The sequence below is a fragment of the Pan paniscus genome, chromosome 13 (assembly GCF_029289425.2).
Source record: "Pan paniscus chromosome 13, NHGRI_mPanPan1-v2.0_pri, whole genome shotgun sequence".
In the NCBI taxonomy this organism is placed as follows: domain Eukaryota; kingdom Metazoa; phylum Chordata; class Mammalia; order Primates; family Hominidae; genus Pan; species Pan paniscus.
The window spans coordinates 114,398,369-114,419,778 of record NC_073262.2 but is presented as its reverse complement, the minus strand read 5'-3'; the positions used below and the strand labels follow the sequence as shown (position 1 = coordinate 114,419,778).

At 33.5% G+C, this 21,410-nt stretch overlaps 1 protein-coding gene across 5 annotated transcripts in view; it reads left to right on the top strand.

Moving 5' to 3' along the window:
* Positions 1-21,410, top strand: part of ERBB4 (erb-b2 receptor tyrosine kinase 4) — a 1,174,422-nt gene that overhangs the window by 745,938 nt on the left and 407,074 nt on the right. For all 5 annotated transcript variants that reach the window (XM_003812504.7, XM_003812503.7, XM_003812506.7 and 2 more), the window contains exon 4: positions 15,756-15,890. In XM_003812504.7, coding sequence (XP_003812552.2) covers positions 15,756-15,890 — 135 coding nt within the window. The remainder of the gene's footprint in view (positions 1-15,755; positions 15,891-21,410) is intronic.

Below are 21,410 nucleotides of genomic sequence, written 5' to 3'. Positions count from 1 at the left end.
CCTCCCTTTCCCTTTCCATTCTTTATCAATAGGTAGAGGAGCTGTGAAGACTAGTTCCATGAGAGCATATCTCAATCTGGTTATTGATGTAGTAAGAGCTTGCTCATTATTGAGGAGTTCACAGATACAATTATTCAATAAACCAGATGTGGTAAACTGCTGTCTCAAAGACTATAATCTACAGACGTGCTTTGCATAGAAGAGTGTTTAAAATTTGAGGGAATTTACTGATAAATTCTGCATTTCTGGCCCCTCTGAATAAAACCAACCTCTGGCAACCCTGAGTTCACATTGTCTCTTAGTAACATCTTCTGGGGCTGAGCAGTCAGTGCTCTTTTAGTTGTGACAGGTGCTTTCCAGTTTGCCATAGTTCTACTCACTCTATTCCTTATACCTGTCTCACCTTACCCATTAAAACCAAATACCAGGAGATGTTTAAGAGGGAATTTTGTTTCTGACAGAGTGTTTAAAAGAAGGAAGTGTTGTAGAGTTTATTATCTTCTGGACTCTTTGGTGATAATCTAATATAATCTATACTGATAAAATTATAGGAAGTTTTATGGTCTTAGTGTTATATTTCCCCCATTTCTATTCTTAGAATGTAGTCCTTTTAAAATCTATTGAAAATGAATAATAATGTAGCTTGGATGGACTTTTCTTTGACTATTCTGAAAAGCAATGTTGGATTAGATACAAAATTTAGCATGACACATTTTACTATTATTAATAGGCATTTGCCACCTGTCAGCCAAATAGATTCAAAATTGCTTATTAGCAAAGTTGAGGGAATAAGTGGAAAATGTGTAAATAAATGAACTTCTACACTTTAGGATGTCTACATTGTGTGAAAGGATTTTCCTTGAAAATGTGCCAACTTTTTTTCAACTTTTGGATCGCATCTTATTATCCTAGCTGTAATTAGAAATCTTGTGAAATTAAGAACCATTAAATTCAATGAGTTTTCAGCATCGGAAATTTGCCCAGAGGCACCCAGCTGATGGGTCTGCCTAGGATTAGGCTTTCACAGAGTTCTCCCTCCTCTCCTCCTATTCACTCTAAAAGGGAGCGTCTTCTCCACTAAGCTAATTAATTACACCTGCCAACAAGCAGATGGTTCTGTAGGCTTTGAAGCGGGGAAATAGCTAGGTGCATATCAGCTAGCTTAAGCTTCCTTCAGTTGCAATTTAGATTATAACTCTTGAAGCTCTGGAGAAAATAAAATATTAAACAATTACAAATGAAACAACATTTTAAACATATTTTTATTTCAAAAATGTATTTCCGGTATTTATTAATAAATCATCATTCTCTTTTCCACATGTCAGCACACAGATACTTTTAGAAGGCTTAGGTTTAGCATCTGGTTTGCAACAATTCTTCAAGATGTTTGTTGCCAGCTAATTGTTCTGAACTTCAAAGTAAAATGAGAATAGAGAACCTAATAGTTAAGTTCTCAAAATATTATAGCTTTTTAGTAAATAATGTTCTTGTGATGTCATTAATTGTAAGGAAAGATATGTATGTGACAATGGTGAAATTAGAACTGAGGACACTATTGGTACTCTTATTAGCATTCCCACTACCTGTATTTCAGTTTTTTGTGTGGTTTTTTTTTTTTGTTTTTTGTTTTTTGTTTTTTTTTGGAGACTGAGTCTCGCTCTTTCGCCCAGGCCGTACTGCAGCGGCGCTATCTCGGCTCACTGCAAGCTCCGCCTCCCGAGTTTCTGCCATTCTCCTGCCTCAGCCTCCCGAGTAGCTGGGACTACAGGTGCCCGCCACCGCACCCGGCTAATTTTTTGTATTTTTAGTAGAGACGGGTTTTCACCGTGTTAGCCAGGATGGTCTCGATCTCCTGACCTCGTGATCCGCCCGCCTCGGCCTCCCAAAGTGCTGGGATTACAGGCGTGAGCCACTGTGCCCGGCCTGTATTCCAGTTTTATGCTAATCTGATTAGTGTTCCTTTTTGTCACCCTTGCATCTCAGCTAGGTAGCACGAACTAGAGATTATCACCAGAGCTTAATTTTCTATGTAAGATTCTTTCAAATATGATATAACTATATAAACACATGCCCTACAAAAATAAATTAGGCATAGAACATGAATGTATACAAGATACTCTTTGTATTATTCTCTTCTGTAAAGTCCAGTTTAAATCTTTTTAAATTCACAAATAAATGTTTAGTTTCATGAAACTTCTAAAAATATTTTCTCTTATTTTACTTTATATCTGAGAAAGTTTTAGTTAAGAACTTTCTACTTTTAAAGATAATTATATCTTTAGAAGTGAACATATCCTTTTGTTTGTGCTAGAATAAAAACTTCTGTGTACAATATATTGTATTACCTTTTAACTCAGCACATTTATGAAATTAATGTACATAAAATAAAGAAAATATCCCAAACTCACAAATAAAATCAGCTTCCTTTTTTCACTATTTTAAATAAAAGTTAGCTAATAGGCATGTCTAAAGATGAATATTTTTAACTATATCAAGCAAAGAAAAAAGATGATTTAAAGAATATATATTTCAAGAAGATATTTCAGTTCTCGTATGATATTGAGCGGTATTTAACCCAGTAAATTCACCTAACAAAAGATACTGTGATAAGGCTACATTTAACCACATGTTTTAATTTTGGGTTCCCTTTTTTTCCCCATCATATGAATCCAATTTACCTTTACAGTGATTAGAATATTAAGCTGAACGTTTAAATACATTTTCATTTATTTGAATTAATAATGTAAATATTTTGCACTTTTGCTTTCTTAATGTGAATTACTCAACAAATAATAGGAAATAAATTATAAGGGGAATGGAATTCGGTTAGAAGAACTGAATGCCCTACACATTTGAATATCAATTTTATACTTTTAGAAATACAGCTATAAAGCACATAGAGATAAATTCTTTATAAGTTTATGAGTTTGGACATGGTAATTAAAATCATTTTACCCTATTCATTAAAGCAGAGCTTTCAAACACTAAGCATAGAGTTCCCACAGTACTTGACAATAATAAAATTGGCTTTCTTTTAATTCACTTTTTTATTTTCTATTTTTTTACCAAATTGAAGGGCTTTTCCTTAAGTGGGCTGAATTCTTGAAGTTTTTTATTGTGCTGCCTTTTCCTCTGCATCTACTTTTGACAGAGGCAAAAGAAACGCACCTCAAGAGATGAGGTTGGGATATGGTCCAGACATCTACCAGAGCCAAGAGGTTTTTTTTTTTTTTTTTTTTTTTTTTTTTAACGCACAGTTTTTCATGTAGAAAAGATCCCTTAAAAGCACAATTTTACCTTTCAACTCCATAAAATATTTTCAATAAGGACTTCGGGGAAATTACTGTGAGTTCTTAATTATACTTAGAAGTAGATTACATAAGATAAAGTTGTGCCTCATCTCTGCTTAAACTGTTTTGTTTTGTTTTTTTTTTCCATTTAGATTACTCACTCTTTCCTTTCTACAGTGGGGAGAACACAGACTAAAAATTTAAAAGCCAACTCAGCCATCAGACTAAGTTGGAATCATGGTTCTTTCGAACTCTTACCAGTTATTTAGCTCTCTAAACCTCAGTTTTTTCATCTGTAAAATGAGATTAGTAATAATTACCTCATAGGATTTCTGTAAGGATTAAGAGAAATACTGCATTATAAGTATTCACACAATGGCAGCATTTATGAAGAGTGTACAGTGAGGTGGCTAACAATGGGCTTTGGAGCCAAGCAGACAGATTTTGGAATCCTAGTCTGATCCCCAACTATGCATGAGGCATTTGGCAACTTGCTTCATCATTGTGTGTCTCACTTGCTATGCCTTTGGGGTACAGAAATCCCACCCTTAAAAAGGAAAGTTCTGTATTTAGTGATTGTGAATAATTTTATGGGTGTCCAGAAGCATAATGTGCTCCAAAAAGGGCATGTGAAACTCATAAAAGTGGGTTAAAATATTTTTTTTAAATGAGCAAATGCACAAACCCATGAATTTTAACGTGGCCTAGTAGTCTTGCCCTGGTTTTAGCTCTCTCTGAAAAGGGTATTTATGACAGGAAATGGAGAAAAATCACCAAGCAGGATAGAAGAAATCTGCTGATCAGAGAACTCTTCTTATCTTTCCCTCAATAATAATAATAGTACATCAACTGAACATGTGTTACATGGCAGACACTGTGGTCAACACATACGTATGATAACTCATTTTCTCCTTTCAGTTGCCTCATGAACATGGCACTATGAGTTATCACCATTTTATAGAGAAGAGAACTGAGATTTGGGGAGGATAACTACAAAAATTATCTCATACTTTTTGATAATTCCCTTCCCGAAAGGCTGTTGCTCTATGGCAGAGTCATGGTTACCCAGTCCCCTGCAGATATCAACTTCTCAATAGTTTTCCCTTCTTGAATGTTGGCATCTTGAGTTGACTAAATCATCTGGCATTGTTAGACATGTTAGAATTTTTCTTTATGTCTAGCCTCAAGAAGCAGACAAAGATCCGCAAAGATTTTAAAATATTTATTTACCCTATGAAAGCAGAAACATTCTAAAATAAAAGATGTTCCTTTATGTAATTTAGAAGACATGATAATACACATTACAGAGCTATAATGGAGACTATTCTCTTATGACCTCAGATGTGACAATATGAAAATAATTTTTACAGTGGAGAAAATGATTGGGTGGTGGTGGGGACCATAGAATATTGTGTTTTTGAATTAATTCATTCTTCTACTATAAAAATTCCAGAACCTTGGCCTGGAAGAAAAGAGCTCAGCTCTCTTGTACACGACTTTGGAATTTATGCTAATTTATTTGAAGCACAGTGGTAGTGACAGCAGAGGTAAAGGCCACCTGGAGATTGTGAGGGAGGTTTTGTGACCTATGAACTATGCACCAACCTGATCCAAACAGAGGGAAATCTAGCAGCTCTAAATGCTGTCACAGAATATAGTTAGAGAAATGACAGGAAATTACTAAAGGGTTAACTCAACCAGATATCTAAGATACTTCAGTGTGAGAGAGATAGTAAGTTATAGAATTTATGATCTTGTTCTTAGGAAGAATTTAACTTATGAAATACAGAGAAACCCGATTTTTTAATTAACTAACTTTAGTAAGACATTTAATAATATTTTAGCTTAATATATCTATCTCTAAAATTGTTATGCTAGGCACCAAACTTAATGGGGATTTCATGTATCTCTCAAAGGTTTTCATTTGGTCATCATTTCTCCCCAAAAACCTGTACTTTGACAAATGTACCTAGGTTTTAAAATAGTTTAGATAAAGCTCCTGAACTATATTATTAATTTATTTTGAAATAGCTAGTACCTTTTGAACACCTAGTACGTAACTGGAGTTTTGTATACATGATCTGTATTTCTCATTGTAACCCAACAAAGTAAAGATTATTATTCCAATTTTGTAGATGGTAGAAAAGAAACGTGAAGTAATTTGCCTGCAACCACCTAGTAAAAGTGCCAAATCTATGGTTAAAAAGTGAACTAATGTATAAACAAATTGTGGTATATTCATAGACTGGAATAATACGGAACAATAAAAATGAACAGCCTATGAATTAAAGCAACAGCATAAATAAATCTCAAAAACATTATTTTCAGGGAAAGAAGATAAGAAAAAGGAATAAGATACATATTGTGTGATTCTATTTCTATGAATTTAATAAAGAGCCAAAACTAATTTGTTGTGGTAGAAGTCAGCATAGTGGCTGACTTTCTATGCTGACTTCTATGCAGTATTGACTGGAACAAAGCAGGGAAAATTTTCTGGAGTGATAGAGATATGCTGTGTCTTTATCTGGGTGGCGGCTGCTTGATACAGATGTACAAATATTGTATACATGTATATGTAAAACATAGAGCTTAAAATTTGTCCATTTTATTGTAGTTACTGTATACTAATTTGAAACTGTGTACAAAGCAATCTAAAAAGCCATTTCTTTCTATTTTGCCACAGTACCTGATATTTCGTATTTTGACAACCAGTGCTTTATAAAATGATGATTACTGTTATTCAATTATTCCTTCCTGATTTTCTCCAGATTTAAACTTCATTTTAAAAGAAAATTAATTTGGACCTTCGTGTTGTGGCTTTTAAAATAATCTTCCAGTATGGCTTGCTTGCAATCTTATTTTATGACTCCTTCTTTAATTTCTTATTTTGTAAATTGTTGTCTTTATGTGTTATTTTTAAAATTAACATTCTAGGCATTTTAGCTGAGACTTCTAGCCCCCAAATCACTTATTTATATTTTTAATATTCTCAAATATAGCCTTTAAAAAATCTTGACATATTTGAAAATCATATAATCATCTTACAAGAGTAAATCATTATTCTTTCTCTTGCTTTATCTTTTATTTGCAAGTCTTAACATGCCAGCAACAAACATACATAGCAATATTATTTATTATTACTGTCATCAAGAAAAATCATACTTTTTTGAAGTATTCTAAAAAAGAAATAGTGTAGAAATCACACATTGTGAGAAGAGTTATTAAAACTATACAAACTAATATAGTGGGTGAGATATTTGAAAGTGACCTTGCAGTATATCCCCAGGCTTATTGTATTAAATCCTGTAAATAAAAGGGACAAATCATTTCTGAGTACTAATATGACTGTCCCCTTATTGGTAATGAAAACATTGAACTCTACTGATTTGTTCTACTGAAGCAATTACATTTTCTGGAAACTTGGAACAGTTATTTAAGAGGATTGTTGTCTGTAATGGGGGCTTTCTGGTGGATACAGGAATAAAAATATGTGAGCTTTATATAAAAGAGTGTTCTATTTTAATAGCAAGAAGACATTAAATTTCTCATCCTTTTTATATACCTTTGGTTGTGTTTGTCTGTTATCAGAGAGATAATCACCTACTGTGAATTTTCCCATCCGTCTTCCAGAAATCGTATTTTACTCTTTATAATTATTAATGTAGTTTTAATTTTTTCTAAGACATTTTAAAGTGTCATTTTCAAAACATTGAACCAGATCTCTTAACAATAACAACAAAAATAAGTTATGAGGGTTACACCTGATAAATTATTTTACTAAATTGTTTGCCAATAACTTAAAGATCAGGTTTTTAACAGTGCTTTGTAAATGTTTTACACATAGTAAGACCTTTCTTGGAGTAAACAGAAATAAATCTCTTGCCTTTAAAAATTACTCTTTAAAGATAGTATTTAAGAAGGTCAACTTCAATAGTCACTAGGGAAGTGCAAATTAAAATAATACCACTATACACCAATAAGAGTGACTACAATGAAATACAACAAAACAAACTAATAATCAAGACTTGACAAGGTCAAGAAGCAACTAGATTTCTCATATACTACTAATGGGCATATAAATAAGTTAAATTGGTTAAATAAAAAGTGATTATCACTATGACCCAGCAGTACTACTTCTAGGTATACACGCAACATAAATGTGTACATATAATCATCTAAAGGCATTTTCTAGGAAGTGCATAGCAGCAGTTATTTATAATAGCCTAAATGTGGAAAGTATCCAAATGCCCATCAATGCAGAATTGACAAACCATGGAATACCACACAACAATGAAAATAAACAATATAGATGAATTTCACAAACATAATGTCGAGCAAAAGGAGCCAGACACAAGAGAATACATATGGTATGGTTCTGTATACGTAAAATACAAAAATAAGCACACATTATCTTGCTCAAAGTCAGGATCAGGGTTCTGATAGAGTGACATGAGGTGGAAAGTGTGAGGAAGGCTGCTGTGGTGTTGGTATGGCTCAAGCTCTTGATCTGAGTGCTGGTTACATAAGTGTGTTCAGTTTGTAAAAGTTAATTGAATATGATAATGCACATCTATGTGTGTATATTATAATTCAATTAAAAAGTTTCTTAAAAAGCTTTACATTTGTTCAAGTCACAAGATTTATGTTTTATAAATATCCAGAAGATGCGAGGTTTCTTTTGAGTCACTATAACAGAGACTGCTAGTTGTCACCAATACCTATTACCACTTTCTAAATTTTAAATAGTATATAAAGTTTAGCTACTCATATGATCACCCAGAATGAATACTTTAATTCCCTTCCTTCCATGCACCTAGCTGTGGCTCGTTGACTTCATTCTGACCAACGAGATACAAGTATAATTGTGCTGTGGCAATTTGCAGGAATTTTCATTAAAATACATGTACTCTTCCTCTTTTCTTTTGTCCTTCATGATTTTCTCCATCTTTTGCGTGGATTTTGCCAGTTGGAAACTCCTCTTGTATTGAAGATGGTAGAGAAACAAGAACAAAATAGAATGGGGCTCCCTGATGATTGTGGATTTTTATATAATAGCCTTAAATAACCTAGCCAGATTTTTATATAGAAGAAAAAAATGTCTATACTCTTCAAACTACAACCTAATCTAATACTGATTAAAGCAATGTTAGTATGAATACTCAAAAGAAGCATATTCCTTGCTCATACCAAGAAGTAACCACTATTTAAATAATTAGCAATTTAAAATTATAATAGAAGCAACTATGCGACAGATACTGTGAGTACAATAAACCCATCACAGAATTGAGAAAACTCAGCTTCATAAAGGTGGACAAGGCCCACCTTTGCTTTGTTGAAACAAAACTAGATTATGAGCTTTATTTTATCCAGTCAACTAGATTCAGTATTATTGCCTTTACAATTCAAAGCCGTGATAGAGCAGGATTTCTCTCCCCTACCACCTGTCTCTCTCCACCTACCTAGAGTATATTATCTATCTCTTTATAATATAGCATATATTATGACTTTAATATGCAAGATGGATTTGTGGGGAGAATAGATTACAGGAAAGAAGTTAAATCTGGTATGAGATGATAGAACCTGAATTAAGTAGCCGTTGTGGATATAAAAAGAGACACTATGAGAAATTTTCTTTAGAGCACCATAAATGGTTAAATATAGAAATAAAGGAAATAGTAATAAATTTCAAACTTTGAGTCTATGTGACTTTTACAGCATTTATGTTGATTTTAACAGAAATAAGAAAACACAGGGAGAATACAAATCTGGGGAAAATTATTAGAAAAAAGTTAGAAATTGACACACGTATGGGATTATATAATAAGACAATTTGAGAAGGAAATCCTATATTCATAATTTGAGTACTGTTACAAGATAAAATATAGTTTTAATTTTTTCCAGGGAATATCAATGAGTTTAAGTGGATTACTACTTTCTTAATATTAGGACAGACAGAATATATTAAGATCAAAATAAATGTATTCAATATTTTATGGGATTTATAATGTAAATATCTAGTGCATATCACTAACATTATGCTATCACTAAGCAAGTAATAATTTTTTACAAAAGTTGGTCATGTTCTATGGATGTTATCATTATCATAATCGTCAAAAACATTTGAAATTCTACTATGTGCTTGACACTTTCTTTGGCACTAGGGACACAAAGAGGTGTACATCATAGTTCTAATCCTTGAGGGACCTCCAATAAGATAGGGGAGACAAGGCAAATACACAAAAGAATATATAAGAAGGTAAGGTAGCATTTGCTCTATGTCAGATAAGTGGCTCGGGTAATCAGTGTTACAGGAGTTAGAGGAAGGGGGAACTCTAAGAACTAGGTGGTCATAGCAAATCTCTCAGAGGAGCTAGAACTCAAAACTGAAACATAATGAAAGCTAAGAATTGTAGTGGATACTGAAGTATGTATTAAGAAGTTAGAACATTGCAACAAGCATTACTGAGCTTCATTCAGTTGAAATCAAGATATTATTTTCTATCTTAAGCTGATTTTCAGCCAGTGGATCTAATAACTTCATCTTGAAATTGCTATACTCTGATGGAAAAACATTTGGTATCTGCATCCATGAGCTTTTGACTCTGATCATCGAGCTGAAATATAGAAGGTTACATCACTCATTTACATTATCACCCTCTACCCGCTCCCAATACAAATGTGACATTTCAATTTTGCACACTTCAACTCTCCTTAAATCATCTGTATAAAAACTTCAAAGCTTGATTGATGATGAATGAGCCATTGTCTCCTCAAGCACCCGGTTCTCATTAGCCTTTAGAGTCTCAGCATATTAATAATGAACCTTGAGGGCTGACCCAGTGGGGTAGCAGCAATTCATTGTGCTCCCAGCTGAAAGGTCTGGGTTTGGGAAAGATACAGGAATCTCTGGACCAAGTCCATTCCAGAGATCATGTATTAAGTATCATAGGTGGATGATGTGAGCTATATTACTTTTGTATCATTATCTGCCAACAGACTTGTGTGGCTTAAGGTGATGACAGTGAGAAAGATACATTGCTTTATGTCTGAGGAAGTCTTGTAACTGCTTTCTGTGGCTTCATCTTGAAAATGGGTTTTGCTGCCTTGGATTTTGATTCTTGATTCTGCCCTTTGACTTAGATAGATAGTATAAGTCTGACATATGCATTATTTAAATGCGCCTATTGTGATTAGATAAGTGCAATATTTCTAATGTTTATTATTTTGATTATCATTTTAATTCTAAGGTTGACCTGTAGATGCACCCCTGCAAAACAAGATACTTAGATATACAATCAGGGATAGAGGTTAAATATTTCATTCCTGTTTATTAGATCCTTCTTATATCATATGGTTGGTAGATTTTGAGTAGAATTAAAATGTTCACTGATAATATCGATCATATAGACTAAAGTGAAATATAGTGTAACTGCATTTAAAATTATAATCTTTATTTTGGAAAAAGAGAAAGATATTCAATCTTATTTACAAAATGGTTACAAATTGTGCATGGGGTCCATGCAATTTTGTAAATTTCTTAAACCTAGTAAAGAGGTCATATTAATCTGTATTTTCAGCAGGGATGTTACATCACAATTAGGTCATTTCATACAGGGCAGAGAAAAAAAGCTATTATTCAGTATTTTACCATAGTTTTGGAGATAATATATATGCAGAATGTCAATGATTCTGTTAATGGGCACTCATCCCCAAATTCACTGCAGTAACTAGCATTTGACAAGAAATGAAGAATACAAAAGAAGTTATTTAAATAACACAAACATTTCCTTATTTATTAGACTCATGAAAATGGAAATCAAGGAAAGACATGGTCCAATGGTTAACCTTTGTGGAGTGAATGACAAAGATACAAATACTTTCTGTCCTTTTTCAAATGTCATATTGGCAGTTTATACCTTTCTGAAAAATGTAAGGACAATGTGAGGTAGACTTACAGTTCAATACAAGAAAATTTAGGCTTCTCTGTAGCATATGCAAGGTGATTTGCACAGGCTTAGAGAAATTTGGTCTGTATGGGATAGCTAAAGATCATCATTATTCACCTGGTAACTAATAATTGAGTTTTGTGTACAAAATAGGTTAGGGAATAAAAATGCCTTATAAATATCAAATGTATTGTCTGCAGTAATATTGTATATTATCAGTTATATGCATTTTATATAATAAATGCTATTTTCCTTTCGGCTTTCTCTAACCACAGAATTATATATATTTTTTTTCTTAAATTCAAGATATTCTGTATAGATATTTCAATTAATCAAATATTTATTGTGTATCACCTTGAGCCTTGCATAATACTAGAAACTGGAGATATGGTTTTGAATAAAACAGAAACAGCTTCATACTTTATGAAACATAGGACCAGTCAAGATAACCTATAGAGTGTTTATGGGAAAAGATAACTTTCATTCTTACTTTGATTTGGTCAGAATATAATTTAAAATTAGGAACTACAATAGAAGTTACCTTATAAATGTTGATTGCAAATTCCATGGTACTTTTTTTCCATACACAATTAAATCTAACAATTATTCATGGAGTGACTGTTGCTCTAGGTTTGATGCTATAGATACAGCACTGAAAAACATTTCTTACCTTCATCGGGCTTAGTCTAATTATATTTCAGTTACAAATACTATGCTACATATAAGTTAAATTCAAGATATTGGAAAATAGTGTAGATTACAATTTACTCTAAATACAAAAAGATTCATGACATCTTTTACTCGACTTGCATGCATTAATCTAGTCGGAAACGTTTGAGACACAAACATATTTAAGTGTTTACTGGAAATTTTCAGCAATGAAATGATACTTTTTTCATCGATGTCATGTCTAATATATCTTACTATATTTAACCATGACATTTATTAAAAAGAGACAGTTCTGTTTTGTGAACTTGCCAGAAATATTTGTGTATAATATGATAAGAAAACTCATAGCAGCTTTTTTCTATCAATTGATTCAATGACCAAGAATCTATCTGTGTCTCTCTCAATTTACTCTGATAATTTTCTGCAGTGGAAGTAAAATAAAATGAAATGAGATACTTTGAGCTCATTTACGCATTCAACATTTTTATTTTAGTTTCTGCACTCATCCAGACACTTTGCATCTTTCTTTGAGTATCAATTAAATGTGTGCCTCCTTTGCCTATCTTTCTTAACATTTATTTGTTACTTTATTTCATGTTAGTGGGAGGGAAACTGTTGGTTGGTGTAACACAGGTGATTCCTTTGTAAAATCTTTGATAAAACTTGTGGAAAACTTTGTTATTCTTGTGTGTCACCACAAGATCTAAATATAGCCAGACATTTTTGTACTCTTATTAGATAAACATCTAAACAAACTTTTCTCTTTTCCTAATCCTTGTCCCTCTTTCTTATCTAAAAAATGCGGTCAAGCCTCTGTAGTCAACCAAGACAGAAACATTAGGCATTCCTTCTAACAAGTAAATAATTTGTATCTCTAAGAACTTTCTTACAGGTTAGTATCTATTCTCTAGAATTTTTTTAATACAGAAATAAACCTACCTGAGTATATTTTCTCACAAAAATATGTCAAATTCATATTTTAAAAATGTAAAGTTACAAAATCAATGAAAACTTTAAGAATATATGTAAATGCCATTATAACATTACTTTCTGACACATATTTAGGTAATCAAATTAATCAAAAGAAAGTGTAAGATTGTACATTAAAACTGTCCTATAAGTGTCAATGAAATTCTACATTCTCTGATTGTGAGGCTTTGACATTCAACAGCAGAATAGGGTGTATACCAAACATAAAGGAAAAAAGAATATTTTCAAGGAAAACAAACAAACAATAAATAAACTACCCATCATTAATTGCTAAACATTTATAAATCCTCCTGACCAGAATTTCTAGCAGATGCTGAGTTTTGAATTAGGAATGATAAAAGTATCATCTGGATTGATCATGTGTCTTAATTTGAAATGTTAACGTGTAAGATTATGCTGGATTTATTATTGTCTCCTTTCTAAATCCCTTTTCCAAGTATAAGCCAAGCTCTCGAACAGACTGTTTCTAAGAAACAAATGTCAACATTCATAGCAGATTAATACTGTTGAAGAAACAGATTTGATAAGACTATTATTCAGTATAATATAATCTGATTCTATTTGAAAAATTTTAGATAGGAAGTTGGAGATGGATACTGTGTTCCTTTGTATGAACTATTTGAAATACAATGTGACTCCTGAAAAATATACACTCTTTCTGCAATGTTTGAGCTATTACCTTTTCACTTTTTTTTTTTAAGTAGAACTTTTCTAAATGTAGACTGAAAAATAACCTTTATTTCCTGGATAGCAGTCAAAATCTCCTTTCTTTGTCACCTAATGGAAAATTATTCCTAGAGCAGAAGAGCATCACCTAATGTCTCATGAGAAAGCTATTAGTATGAAATCGTCACATTTTGTAGATAAAAACTTAATGCCAAACATTAATGTAGAAATCCATTTCACAATCTTTCTTACGTCTTACATCTCCCTTCTGCTTTGATGAAGGTTGTATGGTTAGGTCATAAAAAATAATGAACTGGGTTTTAGAAGTAGAAAGATGATCTAATTTCTTTTCTTTTTTTTTCCTCACCGAGAAAATGGAACCAATAGTCAGTGAAATGACTGATGATGAAAATGGGAGTGATTTTAAATGTAGAAAGAACTACAATATCAAAACTAATCTGGAGGGTTTCGTACATGCAATGCAGTAAGGCACTTGGGATGTGACCACCAGTCCACAAATAACCCTCTTGTGGTGTGACATGTTCCTTTCATTTATCTCTCTTCAGTTGAAGATGAGTCCTACAAATTTAGCTTGGGGTTCCACACAAGAGGGATGAATTTCTCAAGGCTACCGTGGGAGATGGTGTCGGTTGCCTTCCCAATATCCATGTCCCTCTTCTTCCTCACTAACACTCCTGCTGGTCTGGGTTTTGTCCCAGTAGCAATATTTCCACCTCAATAGTTACTTATTCAATCTCTCTTGCGGTAGGGATAACCATGGGATATTGTTCTGGCCAATTAAATGCAGACATAATCCTCAAGGAGGGCATTTCTTCTCAAATAAAAAGTCACAGCTTCACTAGGAGGAAGTCTCTTGCTTGCTCTTGTGACTTCATCCTGCCTGCAATTCAGAAAGACTACAGTTTAGTTTTTAGATGTAGCAGCCATCTTGTGCCTGAAATGAATAAAACTGACACACTGAGGATGGCAGAACAGATAGTGGGCACTGCGAACAGCTGAACTAATATCTGCAACTGCCTCCTACAGGTTTCTTATGTGAAAAAAGAAATCCCCTATCTCTATAAACTGTTGATTGGGTTTTGATTAATTGTAGTTAAACACTTTATGGACTGATGCATGATTTCTCTTAAATTGCTTTTGTATTGAACAGGAGGGGGAAATGCGGTACATATTGGGCCGGAAGGTGCTATGTGTATTTCTAGCTAATTTCTTCAAATAATAAGAATAATATTTTCAGAGGATATATTTCAGTTTTTATTTTCCTGGATAACTTAAAGCTATCCGAAAGAGAATTCATTTCTGTGGTCAGTCATTGTTTGTGGAGGACAAATTAGCTAATCAAGGCCAGTGTTGTGAAATAAAGAATCAAGTACAAATTGGCTTTAGTGCATGTTATCCCACAGCCATATCCTTACTTCAATGAACCACAGGATTTGTTATACATTGCTTTGTGTTGTTAAGAATAATTGGCAATCTTATCGATTTCATTTGAGATGACAACATTTTTGTGATTGAGGCATTAATTTTAGCTTCCACTTTGTGCTAATTACTTACCTACTGACTGCAGTCAATGTCACCTTGACTGAAACAATCTCTCTAAGGATAATTTGACAATTGATACCAAAAATCTTAGAACTATCCACACTCTATGACCTTGGAATGTCATGTGTGGAAATTTGTTGTAAAGACCAATGAGAGATAAATAAGTTAAATTACCAACAAGAGAGGATTGGTTAAATAATTACCATTTAACTTATACTATGACATCTCCTGTTCTCATTAAAATACGGAGTAGTAATTACCATTAAGTACTCACTACATAATATTAAACTAAACAAGCAGATTATAAAATATTATATAAAATATTATTTCAATTCCAGGGAAGAAAACAGATAAAAGACTGTAACATTTATACCAAAATGTTAGGAGTGTTACTCTCAGAGTGTACCAATATGAGTGGCTGTTTTTCACTTTTGTAATTTTTAATCTTTTCGAATTCCTGTAATCAATGTATATGATTCATTGAAAGATATTTTAAAAGATATCTTGGCTATTAGCAACATGACTCTAATTTAACATTGAAAATAGTTAAGAGCAAATCATTTTTTGTTGATTACCTTTTCATCAACAAGCAGTTTGACAAAAAAATTTGTTTATTTGTTTTTTAATACAGAAATCCTAAATGGTGGAGTCTATGTAGACCAGAACAAATTCCTTTGTTACGCAGACACCATTCATTGGCAAGATATTGTTCGGAACCCATGGCCTTCCAACTTGACTCTCGTGTCAACAAATGGTAGTTCAGGATGTAAGTAGAATTATTCTTTTAATTTATCAAAATGTTCTACCCTATGTGGCGATGAATGAGTTATGCTTATTATGTCATTACTAATATTTTGAACTTTGATTGCATTCATTGAAATGTTCAGTTATATATGACAGAACAAATGGCTGATCAACCTTTTACTTCCAGCTAATTCTCTTTTGGGAATCATGTTTCCTCTTCACAAATTCTCATTTTGTTAACATGTTCCTCTTTGCTTAATTTAAATTACTTTATCATACTTCCAATGTACAAATGTGTGTTCCACAATCCACAAACTTAAGGCTGGTATCTAACTATTGCTTCAAGTCTCTGTGACCCATATACCATTGAGACAAAGGTAGTAGAACAAAAATGTACCTTCCTATTCACTATAATTTTTTCAATAAAAAAGTAAAAACTAGTGAACATTGCAGAATTCTTAAGCCTTCATTTGCCCCTGAAGCCTTCGTGGTCATACTTTATGATAATTTCAAACATGTATGGAATGGAGAAATATAGATTTCATATAGAAGAAACATGTTACAGTCTGATTTTAGTCATTAATCGAATAAACTACTGAATTTCTCATTCTTAAAAATGTGTATTCTTTCTACCACAAAGAATTTATCAGATTTAAAGTGTTTAATATGATTTAATAATAAGCAAGTAATATCTGAACCATGATTTAAACCTTTGAAAATTATTCTGTCTGGTATCTGTTTCATTTTCATAAAGCAGGCTATGTTATCCCCACATTTATTATTACTGACATTTGTATGAAAACAGAATTTTCATCAAGTGTTAACCTGGGTTTTATATTTCTCATCTATTATATATTTCCCACCTGAAATCATAACTGTCTCAACATAGTTCAATAATTATTTGCTATATTACTGATTGTGTTATGACATTTTTGTGAAAAATCAAACTCCAAGGGACAATTATTAAATTTCATCATGGCCCTAATAATATAATGGGAAATATGAATGTATTTGATCAAAACTGACAGCTGTGTTTTTAATAAATGGCTAAAACTTTATGTAAAAAGTAGAGTAACATAATTTTCTTGTCACCTTTGAGCAGAAATTTGTATGGGATTTTCCCTTTATGGTATTCACGTTGCCTACTTTGTAAAATTACATGTGAGAAAAATGGAATCTTTTCACATTAACAAGACAAATGATGTGTTTCAGAAATGGCTTCTGTTTTCAGTCTGCCCATGCTATTGCACATATTATATTGGCAGGGTAGTGGTGGGGAGGTGTGGATATTGGTTGGGTAAAAGGAAAGGCCTGCTGACTCTCAGCTTATCAGACTGACTGGTCTGTAATGCATGAATAAGATCGTGCAAGAATAGAGCCTGAGACAGAAGCCAAAAGGGAAGTGTGCCCACCAGCCTTACAGAATTTGGAGCAGGAAAGGTCTGAGGGGTTTGCTGCACTTTCACAGATGGTGTCTCTTTGTGCTATTCTTTTTGAAGACAAATTTGGATGGTTGTGCCTATAATTAGGCAACTGTGGCTGTATTGTTTTTTGCATGTAAATAATTGCAGGTGCAAAAATTATAAATGCAGAGTAGAGTCATAACCAACGGTCTTTTACAAATTAACTACCAATTGATTGCCAAAGTTTTATTATTTACATAGTAGTTTTATTTGCTGACACATTATATGTACTGCATGACACCATAGCTATTAATAATGAATTGACTGTTTTTTGACTATTATGGTTTTATCTTTAGTCAATTTATTTCTCTGTCTTCTCCCCAGGGGTAATCTCAGACACTCTCAGGGTTTTAAATGCAACCTCTAGGTTGATGACTCCCTAGAACTACATACCACCAACCAATCACTCAACCAAGTTAAAAATTTGGGGGATCATTATTATCTTTACTTTCACTTGGCTCTTGGGAGTTAATCACCGAGTCATCCTGATCTTTGCCCATTTCTTGATTTTACATATTTATTATTATGATTGCCCTAGTTCAAGACTTCATCTGTCTAAATTACTAAAACAAACTCTGAATTTTTAATATTTTTTGAGGCAATGGACACTGTAGCATCCTGGTGAAGCCCATTGACCTCTTCTCATAATATTTTTAGAAGAAAAAATGAGCACAAAACAAATACTTTAATTCATGAATGCATAGCAATCAATAAATACATAAAATAAATTACAATGGATTACAAGGAAAATAAGTTAGGTTGAGATACATTTATCAAAATGCTTAAGAAACAGATACCTAATATAGTAATACGCTTATTCATACATTAAATTAAAAATATTAGCAGTAGGATTAATATCTAATATCATTTTCAAGCAGTGATAGGCATAAATAATATATTTTAAAGGGAAGTCTCTTCAACAAATGATGTTGGGAAAACTAGATATCCATGTGCAAAAGATTGAACTTGGGCCTCATCATATGCCATGTTCAAAAATTAACTCAAAAGCAAATTACAGACCTAAGCATAAGACTTAAAACTATAAGAGTCTTGGCAGAAAATATAGGGGGAAAGCTTTATGACCCTAGGTTGAGCAATAAATTCATGGATATAACACCAAAAACACCAACAGCAAAAGCTAAAATAGACAAATGGGACGATATTAAACTTAAAAACGTCTGTGCGGCTGGGCGCGGTGGCTCATGCCTGTAATCCCAGCACTTTGGAAGACTGAGGTGGGCGGATCATGCGATCAGGAGAGCGAGACCATCCTGGCTAACACAATGAAACCCCGACTCTACTAAACATACAAAAAATTAGCCGGGCGTGGTGGCAGGCACCTGTAGTCCCAGCTACTCGGGAGGCTGAGGCTGGAGAATGGCGTGAACCCGGGAGGCGGGGCTTGCAGTGAGCCGAGATGGCACCACTGCACTCCAGCCTGGGGACAGAGTGAGACTCCGTCTCAAAAAATAAAAATAAAAATAAAAAAAGGCTGTGCATCAAAAGGTACAGTCAACAGAATGAAAGGTAACCTATAGAAAGGGAAAAATATTTGTAAATCATGTATCTGATAGGGAATTAATATCCAGAATATATATAGAACCTGCAACTCAATAACATGAAGCAAATAATCCAATGAAAAAGTGAGCAAAAGATTTGTATAGACATTTCTACAAGATGGTACACAAAGGGCAACAAGCATATAAAAAGATGCTCAACATTACTAATCATTAGAGAAAAACCAACTCCAAAATCATATCAAAACCACAATAAGATATTGTCTCCCACTTATTAGGATGGCTACTATTAAAATATAAAAAAGAAAATAACAAATGTGAGGAGGTGAAGAAATTGGAATCCTTCTTGGTGGGATTGTAAAATGGTGTGACCACTATAGAAAATAGTCTGGTGGTTTCTCAAAAATTAAAAATAGAATTATCATATGATCCAGCAATCCCACTTCTGGATATATAGCCAAAGGAATTAAATGCAGGTTCTCAATGAGATATTTGCATATCTATGCTCATAGCAGCATTATTCATAATAACTGAGAGGTGGAAGCAACCCAAATGTCATATATGGATGATTGAATAAACAAAATGCAGTATATACATACAATGATGAAATATTATCCAGCTTGAAAAAGGAAGGAGATCTAGTCACATGCTACAACATGAATAAATCTTGAGGACACTATGCTAAAGGAAATAAGCCAGTCACAAAAACATAAATACTGTATGATTTCACTTACACGAAGTAACTAAACTGTCAAACTCAAAGAAAACAGGATGTAGAATGGTGGTAGCCAGGTGTTGGAAGGAAGGCTAAATGTCCAATTGCTCTTTAACGAGTCAAATTGCAATTGTTCAAGGTTGAAAAAGTTCTGGAGATCTGTTGGAAAACAATGTGAATATACTTAACATTACTAACCATACACTTAAAAGTGGTTAAGATGGTAAATATTATGTTCTCTTTTTTTAACTGTAATTATGAATAAATCAGGAAGAAGTTGAATCCCCAAATAGACCAATAACAGGCTCTGAAATTGAGGCAATAATTAATAGCCTACCAACGAAAAAAAGTCCAGGACCAGATGGATTCACAGTCGAATTCTACCAGAGGTACAAGGAGGAGCTGGTACCATTCCTTCTGAAACTATTCCAATCAAGAGAAAAAGAGGGAATCCTCCCTAACTCATTTTATGAGGCCAGCATCATCCTGATACCAAAGCCTGGCAGAGAAACAACAAAAAAAAGAGAATTTTAGACCAATATCCCTGGTGAACATCGATGCAGAAATCCTCAATAAACTACTGGCAAACCGAATCCAACAGCACATCAAAAAGCTTATCCGCCATGATCAAGTGGGCTTCATCCCTGGGATGCAAGGCTGGTTCAACATACGCAAATCAATAAACGTAATCCAGCATATAAACAGAACCAAAGATAAAAACCACATGATTATCTCAATAGATGCAGAAAAGGCCTTTGACAAAAGTCAACAGCCCTTCATACTAAAAACTCTCAATAAATTAGGTATTGATGGGACGTATCTCAAAATAATAAGAGCTATTTATGACAAACCCACAGCCAATATCATACTGAATGGCCAAAAACTGGAAGCATTCACTTTGAAAACTGGCACAAGACAGGGATGCCCTCTCTCACCACTCCTATTCAACATAGTGTTGGAAGTTCTGGCCAGGGCCATCAGGCAGGAGAAAGAAATAAAGGGTATTCAATTAGGAAAAGAGGAAGTCAAATTGTCCCGTTTGCAGATGACATGATTGTATATTTAGAAAACCCCATTGTCTCAGCCCAAAATCTTCTTAAGCTGATAAGCAACTTCAGCAAAGTCTCAGGATACAAAATCAATATGCAAAAATCACAAGCATTCTTATACATCAATAACAGACAAACAGAGAGCCAAATCATGAGTGAACTCCCATTCACAATTGCTTCAAAGAGAATAAAATACCTAGGAATCCAACTTACAAGGGATGTGAAGGACCTCTTCAAGCAGAACTACAAACCACTGCTCAATGAAATAAAAGAGGACACAAACAAATGGAAGAACATTCCATGCTCATGGATAGGAAGAATCAATATCATGAAAATGGCCATACTGCCCAAGGTAATTTATAGATTCAATGCCATCCCCATCAAGCTACCAATGACTTTCTTCACAGAATTGGAAAAAACTACTTTAAAGTTCATATGGAACCAAAAAAGAGCCCGCATCGCCAAGTCAATCCTAAGCCAAAAGAACAAAGCTGTAGGCATCATGCTACCTGACTTCAAACTGTACTACAAGGCTACAGTAACCCAAACAGCATGGTACTGGTACCAAAACAGAGATATAGACCAATGGAACAGAACAGAGCCCTCAGAAATAATACCACACAATTTGGCTCCCGAATCCATTCTCTGAACTACACCATCTTCTCTGATGAGAAATAATTGCTTCTCTATTTTTCCATATTAATGTTCTTGTATATTCCCATTTGCTTAAATTTTAGAGGGCAACTTATTTACATCATGGCACTGCTGCTTACCAGCAATTTGACCTTAAGCAAGTCA